The 19,486-nt window shown below is 53.5% G+C and overlaps 1 protein-coding gene across 1 annotated transcript in view; it reads right to left on the bottom strand.

Annotated features, from left to right (window-relative positions):
- The window catches only part of plcd4b (phospholipase C, delta 4b), a 105,009-nt gene that overhangs the window by 60,658 nt on the left and 24,865 nt on the right, over window positions 1-19,486 (bottom strand). Inside the window, exon 7 of the mRNA XM_038790315.1 lies at window positions 5,417-5,561. Within this exon, the coding sequence (XP_038646243.1) occupies window positions 5,417-5,561 (145 nt within the window). The remainder of the gene's footprint in view (window positions 1-5,416; window positions 5,562-19,486) is intronic.

The raw sequence follows: 19,486 nt of genomic DNA on the forward strand, positions 1-19,486 counted from the left end.
AACTCACTCCCGTTAATTAGCCCGCCCAGCTAGCATGGTGGCCCCCGCCCAAGGGGTTCAGTCCACCCCGTCCCCCCCTCTCCCCCCCATCCCCCTCTCCCCCCATCCCCCCAGTCCACCCCTCTCACCCCTCTCCCCCCCGTCTCCCCCTCTCCCCCCCCCAGTCCACCCCTCTCCCCCCCAGTCCCCCCCTCTCCCCCCCAGTCTCCCCCTCTCCCCCCCAGTCCACCCCTCTCCCCCCCCAGTCTCCCCCTCTCCCCCCCAGTCCACCCCTCTCCCCCCTCTCCCCCCGTCCAACCCTCTCCCCGTCCCCCCCCTCTCCCCCAGTCCACCCCTCTCCCCCCCAGTCCACCTCTCTCCCCCCCAGTCCACCCCTCTCCCCCCCTCTCCCCCCTCTCCCCCCCGTCCAACCCTCTCCCCCCGTCCCCCCCTCTCCCCCCCCAGTCCACCGCTCTTCCCCCTCTCCCCCCCGCCCCCCCCTCTCCCCCCGTCCCCCCCTCTCCCCCCTCTCCCCCCCGTTCCCCCCTCTCCCCCCAGTCCACCCCTCTACTCCCCAGTCTCCCCATCCCTCCCAACCACCCCCAAAGAACAAAAGGCACTCTCACCATCGCCACTCCCCCATCGAAACCCCCCAAACATTTTACCAAAAACATTCAAACTCCTCTCCAAAATTCCGTGTCCTCACCCTCCTCCCAGTCCATGGTCCCTCATGAAGTCCATCACCACTTCTGGCAGTCAAAATAAACTGAATCTGAGGCGTCACACACCAGCGGGCCGGGTACAAACCCCCAAACTTCACTCCCTTCTCAAAGGGGCAGCCTTTACCCGGTTCAACCCCGCTCTCCATTTTGCCAACTACACACCCAGGTCCGCGTACACCCGCTGCTCACTCCAGGTCCACATAGACCCACAGCTCACTCCAGGTCCGGGTTGACCCACAGCTCACTCCAGGTCCGGGTAGATCCACAGCTCACTCCAGGTCCACATAGACCCACAGCTCACTCCAGGTCCACGTACACCCGCTGCTCACTCCAGGTCCACGTAGACCCACAGCTCACTCCAGGTCCGCGTAGACCCACAGCTCACTCCAGGTCTGGGTAGACCCACAGCTCACTCCAGGTCCGCGTAGACCCACAGCTCACTCCAGGTCCACGTAGACCCACAGCTCACTCCAGGTCCACGTAGACCCACAGCTCACTCCAGATCCGCGTAGACCCACAGCTCACTCCAGATCCGCGTAGACCCACAGCTCACTCCAGGTCCGGGTAGACCCACAGCTCACTCCAGGTCCGGGTAGACCCACAGCTCACTCCAGGTCCACATAGACCCACAGCTCACTCCAGGTCTGGGTAGACCCACAGCTCACTCCAGATCCACGTAGACCCACAGCTCACTCCAGATCCGCGTAGACCCACAGCTCACTCCAGGTCCGGGTAGACCCACAGCTCACTCCAGGTCCGGGTAGACCCACAGCTCACTCCAGGTCCACATAGACCCACAGCTCACTCCAGGTCCACGTAGACCCACAGCTCACTCCAGGTCTGGGTAGACCCACAGCTCACTCCAGGTCCGGGTAGACCCACAGCTCACTCCAGGTCTGGGTAAACCCACAGCTCACTCCAGGTCCGGGTAGACCCACAGCTCACTCCAGATCCGCGTAGACCCACAGCTCACTCCAGGTCCACATAGACCCACAGCTCACTCCAGGTCCGGGTAGACCCACAGCTCACTCCAGGTCCGGGTAGACCCACAGCTCACTCCAGGTCCGGGTAGACCCACAGCTCACCCCAGATCCGCGTAGACCCACAGCTCACTCCAGGTCCGCGTAGACCCACAGCTCACTCCAGGTCCACATAGACCCACAGCTCACTCCAGGTCCACATAGACCCACAGCTCACTCCAGGTCCACGTAGACCCACAGCTCACTCCAGGTCCACGTAGACCCACAGCTCACTCCAGGTCTGGGTAGACCCACAGCTCACTCCAGGTCCGGGTAGACCCACAGCTCACTCCAGGTCTGGGTAGACCCACAGCTCACTCCAGATCCGCGTAGACTCACAGCTCACTCCAGATCCGCGTAGACCCACAGCTCACTCCAGGTCTGGGTAGACCCACAGCTCACTCCAGGTCCAGGTAGTCCCGCAGCTCACTCCAGGTCTGGGTAGACCCACAGCTCACTCCAGGTCCGCGTAGACCCACAGCTCACTCCAGGTCCAGGTAGTCCCGCAGCTCACTCCAGGTCCGGGTAGACCCACAGCTCACTCCAGGTCCGCGTACACCTGCTGCTCACTCCAGGTCTGGGTATACCCACAGCTCACTCCAGGTCTGGGTAGACCCGCTGCTCACTACAGGTACAGGTAGACCCACAGCTCACTCCAGGTCCGTGTAGACCCACAGCTCACTCCAGGTCCACATAGACCCACAGCTCACTCCAGGTCCACGTAGACCCACAGCTCACTCCAGGTCCGGGTAGACCCACAGCTCACTCCAGGTACATGTTGACCCACAGCTCACTCCAGGTCCGGGTAGACCCACAGCTCACTCCAGGTCCACGTAGACCTACAGCTCACTCCAGGTCTGGGTAGACCCGCAGCTCACTCCAGGTACATGTTGACCCACAGCTCACTCCAGGTCCGGGTAGACCCTCAGCTCACTCCAGGTCTGGGTAGACCCACAGCTCACTCCAGGTACATATTGACCCACAGCTCACTCCAGGTCTGGGTAGACCCGCAGCTCACTCCAGGTCCAGGTAGACCCACAGCTCATTCCAGGTCCAGGTAGACCCACAGCTCACTCCAGGTCCACGTAGACCCACAGCTCACTCCAGGTCCACGTAGACCCACAGCTCACTCCAGGTCCACGTAGACCCACAGCTCACTCCAGGTCCACGTAGACCTACAGCTCACTCCAGGTCCACGTAGACCCACAGCTCACTCCAGGTCCACGTAGACCCACAGCTCACTCCAGGTCCACGTAGACCTACAGCTCACTCCAGGTCCACGTAGACCCACAGCTCACTCCAGGTCTGGGTATACCCACAGCTCACTCCAGGTCTGGGTAGACCCACAGCTCACTCCAGGTCCGGGTAGACCCACAGCTCACTCCAGGTCTGGGTAGACCCGCAGCTCATTCCCTTCCCAGGGCACCTCCTCGCCCATTTCAAGATCTTTTCTTTGTCCAAGAATCGATGCCTCCGCCCTCAGCAGTTCCCTCACCTGCAGCCCCCTCCTCAGTGCCCTGTGCGCCCGACCCATCTCGAGGGGACAGTCAAAGGCCCCCTCCCCCGTCAACTCCAGCATCCTGGCCACATACTTGGCAGCCTCCACTCCGTCAATGCCCTCAGGCATCCCGACCATCCTCAGGTTCTGTCTACTGGAGCGGTTCTCCAGGACCTCTAACTTCTCACAGCCTCTTCTGGCCGTCCAGAACCATCCACAGCCTAGGTCTTATGGTCTTCTGTTCTTGATTAATAAGGGGTTCAGGGGTTATGGGGAGAAGGCAGGAGAATGGGGATTTGAGAATATCAGCCATGATTGAACATGGAGCAGACTCGATGGGCTGAGTGGCTTAATTCTGCTGCTATGTCTTATGGTCTAACTCCTTCTCCAACAAGGCCATCCACTCCTCATGCTCCCCCACCGCCTCCTCCACCTCCTGGATCGCCTCTAATCTCTGCTCCACTCTCTCAATCGCAGCTCTGAGCGCCTCCACCACCTTAGCCAGGTCTTCCAAAGCCTCTTTCCTCTACTGCTGAGATTGTCCGTTCACAAACTCCACCATCGACCACTGGGCCTCTGCCATCTTCACCTGTGGCGGATCACAAAAAACCTTCCTGCTCCAGCTGCTTTCTCTTTCTCATGGAGCTTCTCGTCCTCTGCTCCATACGGCAGATTCAGTAGAGGAGGATGACCTTCCCTGAGCACTCACACACCTTTTACCCTCAGAATAACTCCCATACGGATGGGAAAGGACCAACGGAGTCATGAACACCACCCAGTCCATCACACGAACCTGCCTCCCATCCACTGACTCCATCTACACCTCCCGCTGCCGGGGGAAAGCGGGCAGCATAATCAAAGATCCCTCCCACCCGGCTTACTCACTCTTCCAACTTCTTCCATCGGGCAGGAGATACAGAAGTCTGAGAACACGCACGAACAGACTCAAAACAGCTTCTTCCCCACTGTTACCAGACTCCGAAACGACCCTTCTCTGGACTGATCTGACCTCTACTGCATAGCACTACACTCCCTCCTGTATGCGTCACCCATTGCCTGTGTCTATGTATTTATGTTGTGTATTTATCATATGTTTTATGTTTTCATGTATGGAACGATCTGCCTGGACTGTGCGCAGGACAATACCTCGGTACACGTGGCAATAAACCCAAAACCAAATTCAAGAATCCACCTTGAGCGAATGTGCGACCACTCACTCCATGGTCACCACCAGAATTCCACAAATTTCGATCTTGCTTATGTAGGTTTATTATTAAACCCACGTCCAAAGGCTCATTTGTAATCGTCTAGTCTCGAACTGTCTTCTTCTAAAGTTCAAACCACCTTGCTGGCAAGTTCTACTGACGTTCGGACCTTGAGGCATTTAGCTAGCCTGGGATTTTACTCTCAGTCAGGGCTGTTAGATCATTTCCCCTTTTACTGAACCTATTCATTCACTCTTACACCTTCCCCAAGAAATTGTCGTCATCAATTTAGAGCAACCAATTTCTTTTTCCAATTAAGGGGCAATTTAGCGTGGCCAATCCACCTACCCGGCACATCTTTGGGTTGTGGGGGTGAGACCCACGCAGACAAGGGGAGAATGTGCAAACTCCACACGGACAGTGACCCGGGGCCGGGATCGAACCTGGGACCTCGGCACCGTGAGGCAGCAGTGCTAACCACTGTGCCACCACCATTGTTGTCATAAACCATATTCATTATTTCCCTCTTACAATCATCAATTGCCAATAAAAACTCATCTGGTTCACTAACTCCTTTCGGGAAACAGAATTCTGCCGTCCTTACTTTCGTCGAGGACCAAATGGCCTCCTTCTGCTCCTAATTTCTATCCTTACCCGGTCGGGCGTACATGTGACTCCAGACCCACAGCAATGCGGTTGGCTCTTAACTGCCCCCTAAAATGGCCGAGCGAGACACTCAGTCCAAGGGGCAATTAGGGCTGGGCAACAAATGCCGGTGACACCCACGCCCCATCAAAGAATAAAGTTCCACACGGAGTGCTGGGAGGTCATGAAGAACATTCTGGAAGCTGCACTTCCCACTGTTCCTCCACAGGCTGTCACTGGACCGGAAGGTTCAGGACCAATTGGCCACTCACTGTGTGGCACAGGTCAGTATGTGACCTCTTCGCACACGTGTCAGTGCCCCCCCCCCCCCCCCCCGCATGTACCTACCATGAAGGCATACTTGTTGACCGCAGAGATGACATCTTTGAAGAGGATCTTGGAGGTCAGCGTGTGTCCGTGGTACACAATCGGTTCCAGGTGTGGTCCATCCCAGCAGTCAACCTCCACACAGCGGCATCCCTTTTTAAACGCTCTGAGGAGAAAAATGGAGAATGGGAATCAGAGCTTTTCCCTAATTCTACAACCTGGAGACCAGGGAAGGAGCTGAGGTCTAAGAGCTCGGTCTATACCATGTGAGATACCAGGCAGCCAACCTGAAACTTGGCCAGTGAGATAGATTACAAGGGACTGTCTTTTGAGGAGACATTATAATAATCTTTATTGTCACAAGTCGGCTTACATTAACACTGAAATGGCTCGGAGCGGGTACAAGACATTCTGGAGAAGGAGGGTGAACAGCCAGTGGTCGAGGTACACATCGGTACAAAGGGATAGGTATAAAAGGAGTGAGGTCCTAAAAGCAGAATACAGGGAGCCCAGAAGGAAGTTAAGAAATTGGACCTCAGGATTACTACCGGTGCCACGTGCTAGTCAGAGCAGAAATGACAGGATATATCGGATGAATACGTGGCTGAAGGGATGGTGTCAGGGGGAGGGTTTCAGATTCCTGGGGCATTGGGACCGGTTCTGGGGGGAGGTGGGACCAGCACAAACTGGATGGGGGCTATTTGCCAGAGCGGTTGAGGAGTGTTTAAACTAATGTGGCAGCGGAATGGGAACAAGGAGTCAGAGAAAGAGGGAGCAAGGATACGCTGCAGAAGGGGGTCAGCCGCTGTCTCGCGGCGAATTTGTACCAGGCGGGTATCCGATGCTGGCGAGTGGGAGGCTGCGAATTGAACTTGATCATCGATTTGGCAGACGAACCCTTTCGTGATCGCTTGGAGTGGTGACCGACCTGGAGAGGGCGCGGCAACAACAAGGTCTTTGCCAGGGGTATAAACGAGTTGGAAGTCATACCTCCGGAGCTTGAGTAGGTTGCGTGGAGGCGAGGCGTCATATCATTCAAGCCCTTTTGTATTATGTTGACAAATGGACGATGGTCGGTTTCAACAGTGAACTGCGGAAGTCCATATACGTAGTCGTGGAACTTCACGACACCGGTCAGATTGCCGAGACACTCTTTCTCAATCTGCGCGTAGCGCTGTTCCGTGGGGGTCATTGCCCGTGACGCATACGCAACTGGCATCAGTAGAGATTTTAGTCTCTTTGGTCGGGTCGAAAAAGGCCAGCCCTGGGGCCGTGGAAAGCTTGGCCTTCAGTTCCCTCCACTCGAGCTCGTGGGCGGGGAGCCACTGGAAGTCCGTAGTTTTGCGAACCAGGTTTCTGAGGGCTGTGCGAGGCGAGATTCGGAATGAACTTCGCAAGGAAATTCACCATACCCAGGAACCGGAGGACCGTTTTCTTGTCCTCGGGCGTTTTCATGGACGTGATTGCCGCAATCTTGTCCTCGTCCGGACGCACCCCTAAGTGGGAGATGTGATCACCCAGGGACTTAATGTCCGACTGGCCGAAGGAGCATTTGGCCCTATTGAGGCGGAGGCCATGTTCGTGAAGACGCGCTTGAGGCGGCTGATGTGTTCCTGCGGGGTGGTGGACCAGATTATAATGTCGTCGACATAGACCCGGACGCCGTCGATTCCCTCCATCATCTGTTTTATTATTCGATGGAAAACTTCGGACGCAGAGATGATGCCAAATGGCATTTGGTTGTAGCAGTATCTGCCAAAGGGCGTATTGAATGTACTCAGCTTTCTGCTCGATTCATCCATCTGGATTTGCCAGAAGCCTTTTGAGGCGTCGAGCTTTGTGAAGAGTTTGGCGTGGGCCAGTTCGCACGTGAGTTCCTTACGTCTGGGAATCGGGTAGTGCGCCCGCATGATGTTCCGATTAAGATCTTTAGGATCTAGGCAGATCCTTAGCTGGCCGGACGGTTTCATAACGTAGTCCATGGAGCTCACCCAGTCGGTCGGTCCCGTGACTCTGGATATTACCCCTTGGTCCTGGAGGTCTTGGAGCTGTTGCTTGAGGTGGTCCTTGAGGGGCGCTGGGACTCTGCGAGGTGCGTGTACCACAGGCGTGGCGTTGGGCTTCAGTAGAATCTTGTATGTATACGGGAGCGTGCCCATGCCCTCGAAGACATTGTGGTATTGCTAAGTGGAGCAGCCTGCATGCCTGCGCACCCAGCAAGGAGGCTTTTGAGGCGGCAACGATTTCAAATGAGAGAACAGCTGTGTGAGCACGATGTGTCACCTCAAGGCGGCAGGAGCCGCTGGCAGCGATGGCATTGCCATTGTAGTCAAGCAGTTGACACGCAGATGGCAGGATGGCAGGATGACAGGATGGCAGGCTGGAAACGGAGGCTGCGAAGGTCACTTGGCGCAATGAGATTGGCGGAGGCACCAGTGTCCAGGCGGAACCTCACAGGGGAACGGTTGACCGTAAGGGTGGCACACCACTCATCATCTGGGTCGATGCTGTGAATGTGGACGGGTTTGGTGCCATGCTTAGGAGACATCCTGTTCGTGGTTATGATGCCAACTTGGAATGGGGCCTGTGGGTCATCGCTGGCAAAGCCGGAAGAGAGATCTGGAACAGGTTCGTTGATTGTGGGCTGAATGGCCCTGACATCTCTGCGGGGCTGGGTGGACCTCCTGAAAGCAGCAGACGGGGAGGGTGGACCTCCTGAAAGCAGCAGACAGGGAGGGTGGACCTCCTGAAAGCAGCAGACAGGGAGGGTGGACCTCCTGAAAGCAGCAGACAGGGAGGGTGGACCTCCTGAAAGCAGCAGACGGGGAGGACCTGCACAGAGCAGCATAGTAGCCCAGTTTGCCACACTGCAGGCAGCGTCGGGTCTTCGCGGGACATTGCCGCTTTAAGTAGGCGGAGCCACAGTTCCCGCACGCCGGAGTGTCGGCACGTTCGTTGTGCCACCGCGCATGTGCGGGGAGATCCAGCGAGATGCGCAGAAGAGTCCTCGACGTCACCACGTTCGTTGCGTGCCAGCGCGGGAGTACGCGAAAAGCGCGCAAAATGGCCGCCATCGTCCAGACCCAGGCCCTGGAGAGACTTTATAATCTGGACCCGTTCTGCCTCGTGGGGAACTTGCCGCCCGTTACAGCGGCCTGGATGCGGGAGTATCGCGTGGAGGCATGTTCATGGAGCACGCAGGTCTCAATGGCCGTGGACAGAGTGAGCTGCTTTACGTTTAGTAGCTGCTGGCGCAGGGGCTCAGATTGAACACCAAAAACTATCTGGTCACGGAGCATGGAGTCGGGGGTGGACCCGTAGTTGCAGGACTGCGCAAGGACGTGGAGGTGGGTAATAAAGGACTGGAAAGGCTCGTCCTTACCCTGAATTCGCTGCTGAAACATGTATCTCTCGAAGCTCTGGTTTACCTCGACCGCGCAGTGGCTGTCGAACTTTAAGAGAATTGTTTTGAACTTCCTTTTTATCCTCCCAATCAGCGAAGGTGAGCGAGTTGAAAATGTGGAGGCCATGGTCCCCGGCTGTGAAGAGGAAGAGAGCAATCTTCCGTGCGTCCGAGGCAGCTTCCAGGTCCGTGGCCTCGAGGTACAGCTGGAAACGCTGTTTTAAAATCTTCCAGTTGGAACCCAGATTCCGGCAATGCGGAGAGGCGGCGGCGGGCAAACGGAGTCCATTCTGTAGGATGGCGCGAGACTGGTGGAAGGCAGATCACTGAAGGGTAGGTCTCAGAAGTGCGAGCATCCCTACTGGTACCATGAAGTGTTGGATAATGTAGACTTGGGAGGTTAACATATATCACCAACACTGAGGAAGATTCAACTCTATTTTATTAACTAACTGTGAACTAATCGACATACGAGAACTGTGGGTTTAAACGATGTTAGTTTAACTGGAGACCTAAGCCTTGTCCGAACCAGTTGATTCTCTCAGCACGTGGTGTGAGTCTGTGCTGGGCTGGATGAGTTCCTGTTACACTGAGAGGCAGCACCCAGAATGAGCTGGAACCGTGGTGCCCTCTGCCTTTATAGTGTGTGTATTCTAACTGGTGATTGGCTGCGGTGTTTGTACATGTTGATTGGTCCCTGTGTGTGTCCATCAGTGTGTGTCTGCGCCATGATATACTGGTGTATATTATAACAGGGATGATGTCGCATTTATCAAGAAGGTGCTGGAGAAGATCCCAGACCTTGACGCGCACCGGCTGATCATAGGGGTGACTTTTATACGGTTCTTGACCCAGGTTGGACCGGTCGAGTGTAAGCTCAGGGAAGCTATCAGCAATGGCGAAGGAACTGCGGGGGTTCATGGAGCGCATGGGAGGGGTGAATCCATTGAGATTGGAGAGACCAAGGAGCAGGGAATATTCGTTCCACTCCCATGTACATAAGGCGTACTCCAGGATAGATTTCTTCGTGCTGGATAAAACACAGTTAGCAGGGGTTGAGGACACTGAGAACTCAGCAATTGTGCTCTCAGATTATGCACCCCACTGGATAGACCTCCGGGCAGACACGGGAATGCCCCAGAGCCCACAGTGGATACCAGATACAGAGCTGTTAGCGGATGGGGATTGGATTGGATTTGTTTATTGTCACGTGTACCGAGGTACAGTGAAAAGTATTTTTCTGCGAGCAGCTCAACAGATCATTCAGTACATGGAAGAAAAGGGAATTAAACAAAATGCAAGAAAGTACATAATAGGGCAACACAAGATATACAATGTAACTACATAAGCATTGGCATCGGTTGAAGCATACAGGGTGTAGTGTTAATGAGGTCAGTCAATAAGAGGGTCATTTAGGAGTCTGGTGACAGTGGGGAAGAAGCTGATTTTGAGTCTGTTCGTGCGTGTTCTCAGACTTCTGTATCTCCTGCCCGATGGAAGAAGTTGGAAAAGTGAGTAAGCCGGGTGGGAGGGATCTTTGATTATGCTGCCTGCTTTCCCCAGGCAGCGGGAGGTGTAGATGGAATCAATGGATGGGAGGCAGGTTTGTGTGATGGACTGGGCGGTGTTCACGACTCTCTGAAGTTCCTTGCGGTCCTGGGCCGAGCAGTTGCCATACCAGGCTGTGATGCAGCCCGATAGGATGCTTTCTATGGTGCATATGTAAAAGTTGGTAAGAGTTAATGTGGACATGCCGAATTTCCTTAGTTTCCTGAGGAAGTATAGGTGCTGTTGTGCTTTCTTGGTGATAGCGTCAACGTGAGTGGACCAGGATAGATTTTTGGTGATGTGCACCCCTAGGAATTTGAAACTGCTAACCATCGCCACCTCGGCTCCGTTGATGCTGACAGGGGTGTGTACAGTACTTTGCTTCCTGAAGTCAATGACCAGCTCTTTAGCTTTGCTGACATTGAGGGAGAGATTGTTGTCGTTACACCACTCCACTAGGTTCTCTATCTCCCTCCTGTATTCTGACTCATCGTTATTCGAGATCCGGCCCACTATGGTCGTATCATCAGCTGTACACAAGGCTGTACGCAGCCTTGCGGGGCACCGGTATTGAGGACTATTGTGGAGGAGGTGTTGTTGTTCATTCTTACTGATTGTGGTCTGTTGGTCAGAAAGTCAAGGATCCAGTTGCAGAGTGGAGAGCCAAGTCCTAGGTTTTGGAGCTTTGATATGAGCTTGGCTGGGATTATGGTGTTGAAGGCGGAGCTGTAGTCAATAAATAGGAGTCTGATGTAGGAGTCCTTGTTTTCGAGATGCTCTAGGGATGAGTGTAGGGCCAGGGAAATGGCGTCTGATGTGGACCGGTTGCGACGGTATGCGAATTGAAGTGGGTCAAGGTGTTCCGGGAGTATGGAGGTGATGCGCTTCATGATCAGCCTCTCGAAGCACTTCATTTCAACTGACGACAGGGCCACCGGGCGGTAGTCATTGAGGCACGTTGCCTGGTTATTCTTTGGTACCGGTATGATGGTGGTCTTCTTGAAGCAGGTGGGGACCTCGGAGTGGAGTAGGGATAGGTTAAAGATGTCTGTGAATACCTCTGCCAGCTGGTATGCGCAGGCTCTGAGTGCACGACCAGGGATCCCGTCCGGGCCCATCGCCTTCCGTGGGTTCACTTTCAGGAAGGCCAATCTGACTTCGGAAACTGTGATGGTGGGTATGGGTGAATTATGGGCTGCTGGGGCACTCGACAGTGGATTATTGGTTACCTGCTCGAACCGAGCATAGAATGCATTAAGTTCATCGGGGAGGGGTGCGCTGCTGCCAGAGATACTGCTCGGCTTCACTTTGTAGCCCGTTATGTTGTTTAGTCCTTGCCACAACCGCCAAGAGTCTGTCTGTGACTCTAGCTTAGTTTGATATTCTCTCTTGGCATCTCGGATGGCTTTGCGGAGATCTGTGAGCGAGTGAGAGACGGCATTCAGGGGTACATAAAGATCAATGACACAGGAGAGGCTGCAGCTGGGGTGGTCTAGGAGGCACGGAAAGTGGTCATTAGAGGGGAATGTATTTCGATTCGAGCCACAGGGATAAAACTGAGCGGTCGGAGCTGGACAGGTTGGGAGGAGAAATCTTCCAGGTGGACAGGAGATACTCGGAGTCTCCAAATGAGGAGCTCCTGAAGGAGCGTCAGAGACTCCCAATGGAGTTTGGGCTCCTTTCCACAGGAAAGGCGGAGGGACAGCTGAGGAGGGTAAAAGGGGGCAATATATGGGCATGGGGAGAAAGCTGGCAGGATGCTGGCACATCAGCTGAGGAAACAGGAGGCAGCGAGAGAAATAGGGAAAATAAAGGATTTGAGGGGGAAGACGGAGACGGACCCGGGGGCGGTGAATGAAGAGTTCCGGGAATTTTATAGCCAGCTGTACGAGTCGGAACCCCCGGATGGGGAGGAGGGTATGAATCAATTCCTGGGGAGGCTGGAGTTCCCGAAGGTAAATGAGGAGATGGTGGAGGCCCTGGGGGGCAGATTGGGCTTGGGGAGGTGATAGAGGGACTGGGGGGCGATGCAATCGGGTAAAGCCCCGGGACCTGATGGGTTCCCAGTGGAATTTTATAAGAAGTTCTCTGGGTTACTGGGGCTGCTCATGGTTAAGGCTTTCGACGAGTCCAAGGAGCTGGGAGTACTCCCCCCAACGTTATCACAGGCATCAATTTCTCTCATCCTGAAGCGGGACAGGGATCCGGAGAGCTGTGGATTGTACAGGCCAATCTCCCTCTTGAATGTAGATGCCAAATTATTGGCAAAGATCCTGGCCACTCGAATAGAGGATTGTGTCCCGGAGATAATTGGGGAGGATCAGACGGGATTTGTAAAGGGCAGGCACCTGGCATCCAACATTAGACGGCTTCTTAATGTAATTATGATGCCAGCGGGGGGGCGCGAGGCTGAGGTGGTAGTTGCCATGGACGCGGAGAAGGCTTTCGACCGAGTGAAGTGGGAGTATCTATGGGATATTTTGGGCAGGTTAGGGTTTGGGCAGAGATTTGTGGAGTGGGTCCGACTACTGTACCAGGCCCCGGTGGCAAATGCAAGAACTAACCGAGTTCGGTCAGAATACTTTAGTCTTTGTCGGGGGACAAGGCAGGGATGCCCGCTCTCCCCATTACTGTTTGCCCTGGCCATAGAGCCCTTAGCAATGGCTCTGAGAGCAGCGAATACCTGGAGCGGTATAGCGAGAGGGGTTGTGGAGCACAGGGTCTCTCTTTATGCGGACGATTTGCTGCTTTAGATCATGGACCCGGTGTGGGGGATGGCCGAAATCATGGAGGTATTAGGAGAATTTGGGTGATTTTCAGGCTATAAGTTAAATATGGGAAAGAGCGAGATGTTTGTGATTCAGGCACAGGGGCAGGAAAGGAGGCTGAAGGGGCTCCCTTTTACAGTGGTTGGGAAGAGTTTTAGGTATCTGGGGATTCAAGTGGCCAAGGATTGGGGGCAGCTTCACAAATTAAATTTGGGCAAAGCAGTGGATCAAATGAGAAGGGGTTTCTGTAGATGGGACACGCTCCCACTGACGCTGGCGGGGAGGATCCAGGCGGTGAAGATGACTGTCCTTCCGAGATTGCTTTTCTTTTTTCAGTGTCTCCCGATTTTTATCCCAAAGGCTTTTTCAGAATTATGACTGTGGCGATATCGAGGTTTATATGGTCGGGTAAAACCCTGAGAGTAAAGAGGACCCTCCTGGAACAGGCCCGCGGGGAAGGGGGCTTGGCCCTCCTGAGCTTTATTAACTATTACTGGGCTGCCAACATATCGATGGTCAGGAAGTGGGTAGTGGGAGAGGGGTCAGTCTGGGAGCAGATGGAGGCAGCAACCTGCAAAGGTAGGAGTCTGTAGGCTTTACTGACGGCGTCCCTGCCGTACTCGCCGGCTCGGTACTCCACATGTCCTGTGGTGGTGGCAGCCCTGAGGGTGTGGGGGCAATGGAGGCAGCAGTATGAGACTGGAGGGGGCGTCAGTGTGGTCACCGATCTGTGACAGTCACCGGTGTGTCCGGGGGGGGGGGGGGGGGGGGGGGGGGGGGGCTTTAAGGTATGGCAGCGGGCAGGGATTGAGAGGTTTGGGGATCTATTCATCCAGGAGGGTTTTCCAACCTTGGAGACATTAGAGGAGGAGTTTGATTTGCCGGGAGGGAACGGGTTTCGGTATCTTCAAGTGCGGGACGTTGTACGGAGACAGGTCCCAAGCTTTCCTCGTCTCCCCCTGAGGGGGCTACAGGATAAAGTGCTGTCAAAAACAGGGGTTGGAGGTGGGAAGGTTTTGGACATATACAGGGACTTGTTAGCGTGGGAAAGGGCCCCTATCAGAGAGGTGAAGAGGAAAGGGGAAGAGGAGCTAGGAGGAGAGCTGGAAAATGAACTGTGGGGAAAAGCCTTGAAAAGAGTAAATGCATCCTCGTCCTGTGCTAGACTCAGCTTGATTCAGTTCAAGGTAGTCCACAGGGCCCACATGACGGCTCAGATGAGTAGGTTCTTCGAGGAGGTGGAGGACAGATGTGGGCGGTGTGGGGGTAGCCCGGCCAACCATGTTCATATGTTTTGGGCATGTCCGAAATTAAGGGAATTCTGGCAGGGATTTGCGGGTGTTATGTCGGAAGTCCTGGAAGGCAGGGTAATTCCGAGTCCAGAATTGGCAATATTTGGGGTATCGGAGGGTATCGGGGGGGGGGGGGGGGGGGGGGCAACGGTGGGGGGGCAAAGGTTGGGGGGGGGGCAAAGGTTGGGGGGGGGGGGGGAAGGTGGCCCGGAGACGGATCTTGCTGAGCTGGAGGGACCTGGAGCCCCCGGAAACAGGAGTGTGTATCAGCGATATGGTAGCGTTTCTCAGTCTGGGGAAAATCAAGTTCGCTCTGAGAGGATCAATACAGGGATTCGCCCGGAGTTGGCGGCCGTTCATCGATTTCTTTAACAAAAACTGAACGTCAGCAGTAAGGGGGGAAAGGGAAAAAGGGGGGAGAGGAAAATAGGAGGACTGGTAATGTTAAATAAGGACAGGGAATTTAGGATAATTGGGGCAGCACGGTAGCATGGTGGTTAGCATAAATGCTTCACAGCTCCAGGGTCCCAGGTTCGATTCCCGGCTGGGTCACTGTCTGTGCGGAGTCTGCACGTCCTCCCCGTGTGTGCGTGGGTTTCCTCTGGGTGCTCCGGTATCCTCCCACAGTCCAAAGATGTGCGGGTTAGGTGGATTGGCCATGCTAAATTGCCCGTAGTGTCCTAAAAAAAGTAAGGTTGGGGGGGGGGGGGGGTTGTTGGGTTACGGGTATAGGGTGGATACGTGGGTTTGAGTGGGGTGATCATTGCTCGGCACAACATCGAGGGCCGAAGGGCCTGTTCTGTGCTGTACTGTTCTATGTTCTATGTAAGTGGGGTACGTGGTTTATTGTGTGTTGTTATTTTAGGGCAGTAAGAAGTCTTACAACACCAGGTTAAAGTCCAACATGTTTGTTTCAAACACTAGCTTTCGGAGCACTGAGCCTTCCTCAGGTGAATCAGTGTTTGAAACAAACCTGTTGGACTTTAACCTGGTGTTGTAAGACTTCTTATTGCCCTCACCCCAGTCCAATGCCGGCATCTCCACATCATGGTTATTTTTGGGGGGCATTCTGTGCGTCGACCCGCGCGGTTGTTCCAGAAATGTAAATATGTTAAATTATGAAAATTACAAATGCTTCAATAAAATATTTTCTTTAAAAAAAAGAAGAGATGATCAGTACTGTCGACAAGGGGGAGCCAGTCGATGTGGTATATTTGGACTTTCAGAAGGCGTTTGACAAAGTCCCGCATAAGAGATTACTGTGCAAAATTATAGCGCATGGGATTGGGGGAAATGTATTGAGGTGGATAGAAAACTGGTTGGCAGAGAGGAAACAAAGAGTCGGCATTAATGGGTCCTTTTCAAATTGGCAGGCAGTAACCAGTGGGGTACCACAGGGATCGGTGCTGGGACCCCAGCTATTCACAATATATATTAATGATTTGGATGAGGGAACAAGATGTGACATCTCAAAGTTTGCAGATGATAGCAAATTGGGTGGGTGGGTGAGTTGTGATGAGGATGCAGGGATCCTACAGCAAGATCTGGACAGATTGGGCGAGTGGGCAAGCCAATGGCAGATGCAGTATAATTTAGATAAGTGTGAAGTTATTTACTTTGAAAGCAAAAACAGGAAGACAGATTACCACCTGAATGGTTGTAAATTGGGAGAGTGGAGTGTGCAGCGGGACCTGGGTGTCCTTGTGCCCCATTCGCTGAAGGTAAGCATGCAGGTGCAGCAGGCGGTAAAGAAGGCTAATGGTATGTTGGCCTTCATTGCGAGAGGTTTTGAGTACCGAAGCAGGGATGTGTTGCTGCAATTATACAGGGCCTTGGTGAGGCCACACCTGGAGTATTGTGCGCAGTTTTAGTCTCCTTCTCTGAGGAAGGATGTTCTTGCTCTCGAGGGAGAGCAGCGAAGGTTTACCAGACTGATTCCAGGGATGGCGGGACTGTCATATGAGGAGAGATTGACTAGGTTGGGATTGTTCTCGCTGGAGTTCAGAAGAATGAGGGGGGATCTCATAGAGACTTATAAAATTCTAACAGGGCTGGACACGGTAGATGAAGGGAAGATGTTGCCAATGATGGGTGTGTCCAGAACCAGGGGTCACAGGCTGAGGATTCAGGGTAAACCATTGAGCCTGTGGAATTCGTACCACAGGAAGGAGTTGATGCTAAAACTTTGAATATATTCAAGAGGCGTCTGGATATAGCACTTGGGGAGAATGGGATCAAAGGCTATGGGGAGAAAGCAGGATTAGGCTATTGAGTTGGATGATCAGCCATGATGGTGATGAATGGCGGAGCAGGCTCGAAGGGCCAAAGGCCTCCTCCTGCTCCTATCTTCTATGTGTCTATGTATTTATGAAATGAAGCTACTGCAAAAATCCCCTAGTTGCCACATTCCGGTGCCTGTTCGGGTACACAGAGCAAGAATTCAGAATGTCCAATTCACCTAACAGCACGTCTTTCGGGACTTAGAACATAGAACATAGAACATAGAACGATACAGCGCAGTACAGGCCCTTCGGCCCTCGATGTTGCACCGACATGGAAAAAACTAAAGGCCATCTAACCTACACTATGCCCTTATCATCCATATGCTTATCCAACAAATTTTTAAATGCCCTCAATGTTGGCGAGTTCACTACTGTTGCAGGTAGGGCATTCCACGGCCTCACCACTCTTTGCGTAAAAAACCCACCTCTGACCTCTGTCCTATATCTATTACCCCTCAATTTAAGGCTATGTCCCCTCGTGCTAGCCACCTCCATCCGCGGGAGAAGACTCTCGCTGTCCACCCTATCTAACCCTCTGATCATTTTGTATGCCTCTATTAAGTCACCTCTTAACCTTCTTCTCTCTAACGAAAACAACCTCAAGTCCATCAGCCTTTCCTCATAAGATTTTCCCTCCATACCAGGCAACATCCTGGTAAATCTCCTCTGCACCCGTTCCAAAGCTTCCACGTCCTTCCTATAATGAGGCGACCAGAACTGTACGCAATACTCCAAATGCGGCCGTACTAGAGTTTTGTACAACTGCAACATGACCTCATGGCGCCGGAACTCAATCCCTCTACCAATAAAGGCCAAAACACCATAGGCCTTCTTCACAACCCTATCAACCTGGGTGGCAACTTGTGGGAGGAAACCGGAGCACCCGGAGGAAACCCACACAGACACGGGGAGAACGTGCAGCCTCCGCACAGACAGTGACCCCAAGCCGGGAATCAAACCCGGGACCCTGGCGCTGTGAAGCATCAGTGCTAACCACTGTGCTACCCAATGTGAGAGGTTTAGGGGGACAATTCGAGAGAGAGATTGCATGAAGCATTGCGATGCTAGAAGAAATGGCAGAGACCATGGAGGGTTGAGGGATTGGAGGAGATGGTGGAGATCACTGAGGATTGAGGGATTGGAGGAGTCGGCGGAGATCACTGAGGATTGAGGGATTGGAGGAGATGGCAGAGATCACTGAGGATTGAGGGATTGGAGGAGATGGCAGAGATCATGGAGGATTGAGGGATTGGAGGAGTCGTTGGAGATCACTAAGGATTGAGGGATTGGAGGAGATGGCAGAGATCACGGAGGATTGAGGGATTGAAGGAACTAGCAGAGATCATTGAGGGATTGGAGGAGATGGCAGAGACCATGGAGGATTGAGGGATTGGAGGAGATGGCAGAGACCATGGAGGATTGAGGGATTGGAGGAGCTGACAGAGACCATGGAGGATTGAGGGATTGGAGGAGATGGCAGAGACCATGGAGGATTGAGGGATTGGAGGAGCTGGCAGCGATCACGGAGGATTGAGGGATTGAAGGAACTAGCAGAGATCATTAAGGGATTGGAGGAGATTGCAGAGATCACAAAGCATTGGGGGATTGAAGGAGAATCACAGGGTATCGGAGAAGATTGCAGAGATTAGAGAAATTGGAGGGATTGGAGGAGATGGCAGAGATTAGAGAGGTTGGAGGGATTGGAGGAGATGGCAGAGATTAGAGAGGTTGGAGGATTGGAGGAGATGGCAGAGATTAGAGAGGTTGGAGGATTGGAGGAGATGGCAGAGATTAGAGAGGTTGGAGGATTGGAGGAGATGGCAGAGATTAGAGAGGTTGGAGGGATTGGAGGAGATGGCAGAGATTATAGAGGTAGGAGGGGTTGGAGGAGATGGCAGAGATTAGAGAGGTTGGAGGGATTGGAGGAGATGGCAGAGCTTAGAGAGGTTGGAGGGATTGGAGGAGATGGCAGAGATTAGAGAGGTTGGAGGGATTGGAGGAGATGGCAGAGATTAGAGAGGTTGGAGGGATTGGAGGAGATGGCAGAGATTAGAGAGGTTGGAGGGATTGGAGGAGATGGCAGAGATTAGAGAGGTTGGAGGGATTGGAGGAGATGGCAGAGATTATAGAGGTTGGAGGATTGGAGGAGATGGCAGAGATTAGAGAGGTTGGAGGATTGGAGGAGATGGCAGAGATTAGCGAGGTTGGAGGATTGGAGGAGATGGCAGAGATTAGAGAGGTTGGAGGATTGGAGGAGATGGCAGAGATTAGAGAGATTGGAGGATTGGAGGAGATGGCAGAGATTAGAGAGGTTGGAGGATTGGAGGAGATGGCAGAGATTAGAGAGGTTGGAGGATTGGAGGAGATGGCAGAGATTAGAGAGGTTGGAGGGATTGGAGGAGATGGCAGAGATTAGAGAGGTTGGAGGATTGGAGGAGATGGCAGAGATTAGAGAGGTTGGAGGATTGGAGGAGATGGCAGAGAGTAGTGAGGTTGGAGGGGTTGGAGGAGATGGCAGAGATTAGAGAGGTTGGAGGATTGGAGGAGATGGCAGAGATTAGAGAGGTTGGAGGGATTGGAGGAGATGGCAGACATCATAGAGAATTGAGGCATTGGAGGAGATTGAACAAATCACGGAGAATTGAAGGATTATAAGAGATTGCTGAAATCGAGCCATTAGAGGAGATTGCACAGATCATGGAGGATTAAGGCACTGAAGGCGATTGCAGCTATCTCTGAGGATTTTGGGGATTGGAGGAGATTGCAGAGATCAGGGAGGTGGACGGCACAGTAGCACA

The sequence above is a fragment of the Scyliorhinus canicula genome, chromosome 2 (genome assembly GCF_902713615.1).
Source record: "Scyliorhinus canicula chromosome 2, sScyCan1.1, whole genome shotgun sequence".
In the NCBI taxonomy this organism is placed as follows: Eukaryota; Metazoa; Chordata; class Chondrichthyes; order Carcharhiniformes; family Scyliorhinidae; genus Scyliorhinus; species Scyliorhinus canicula.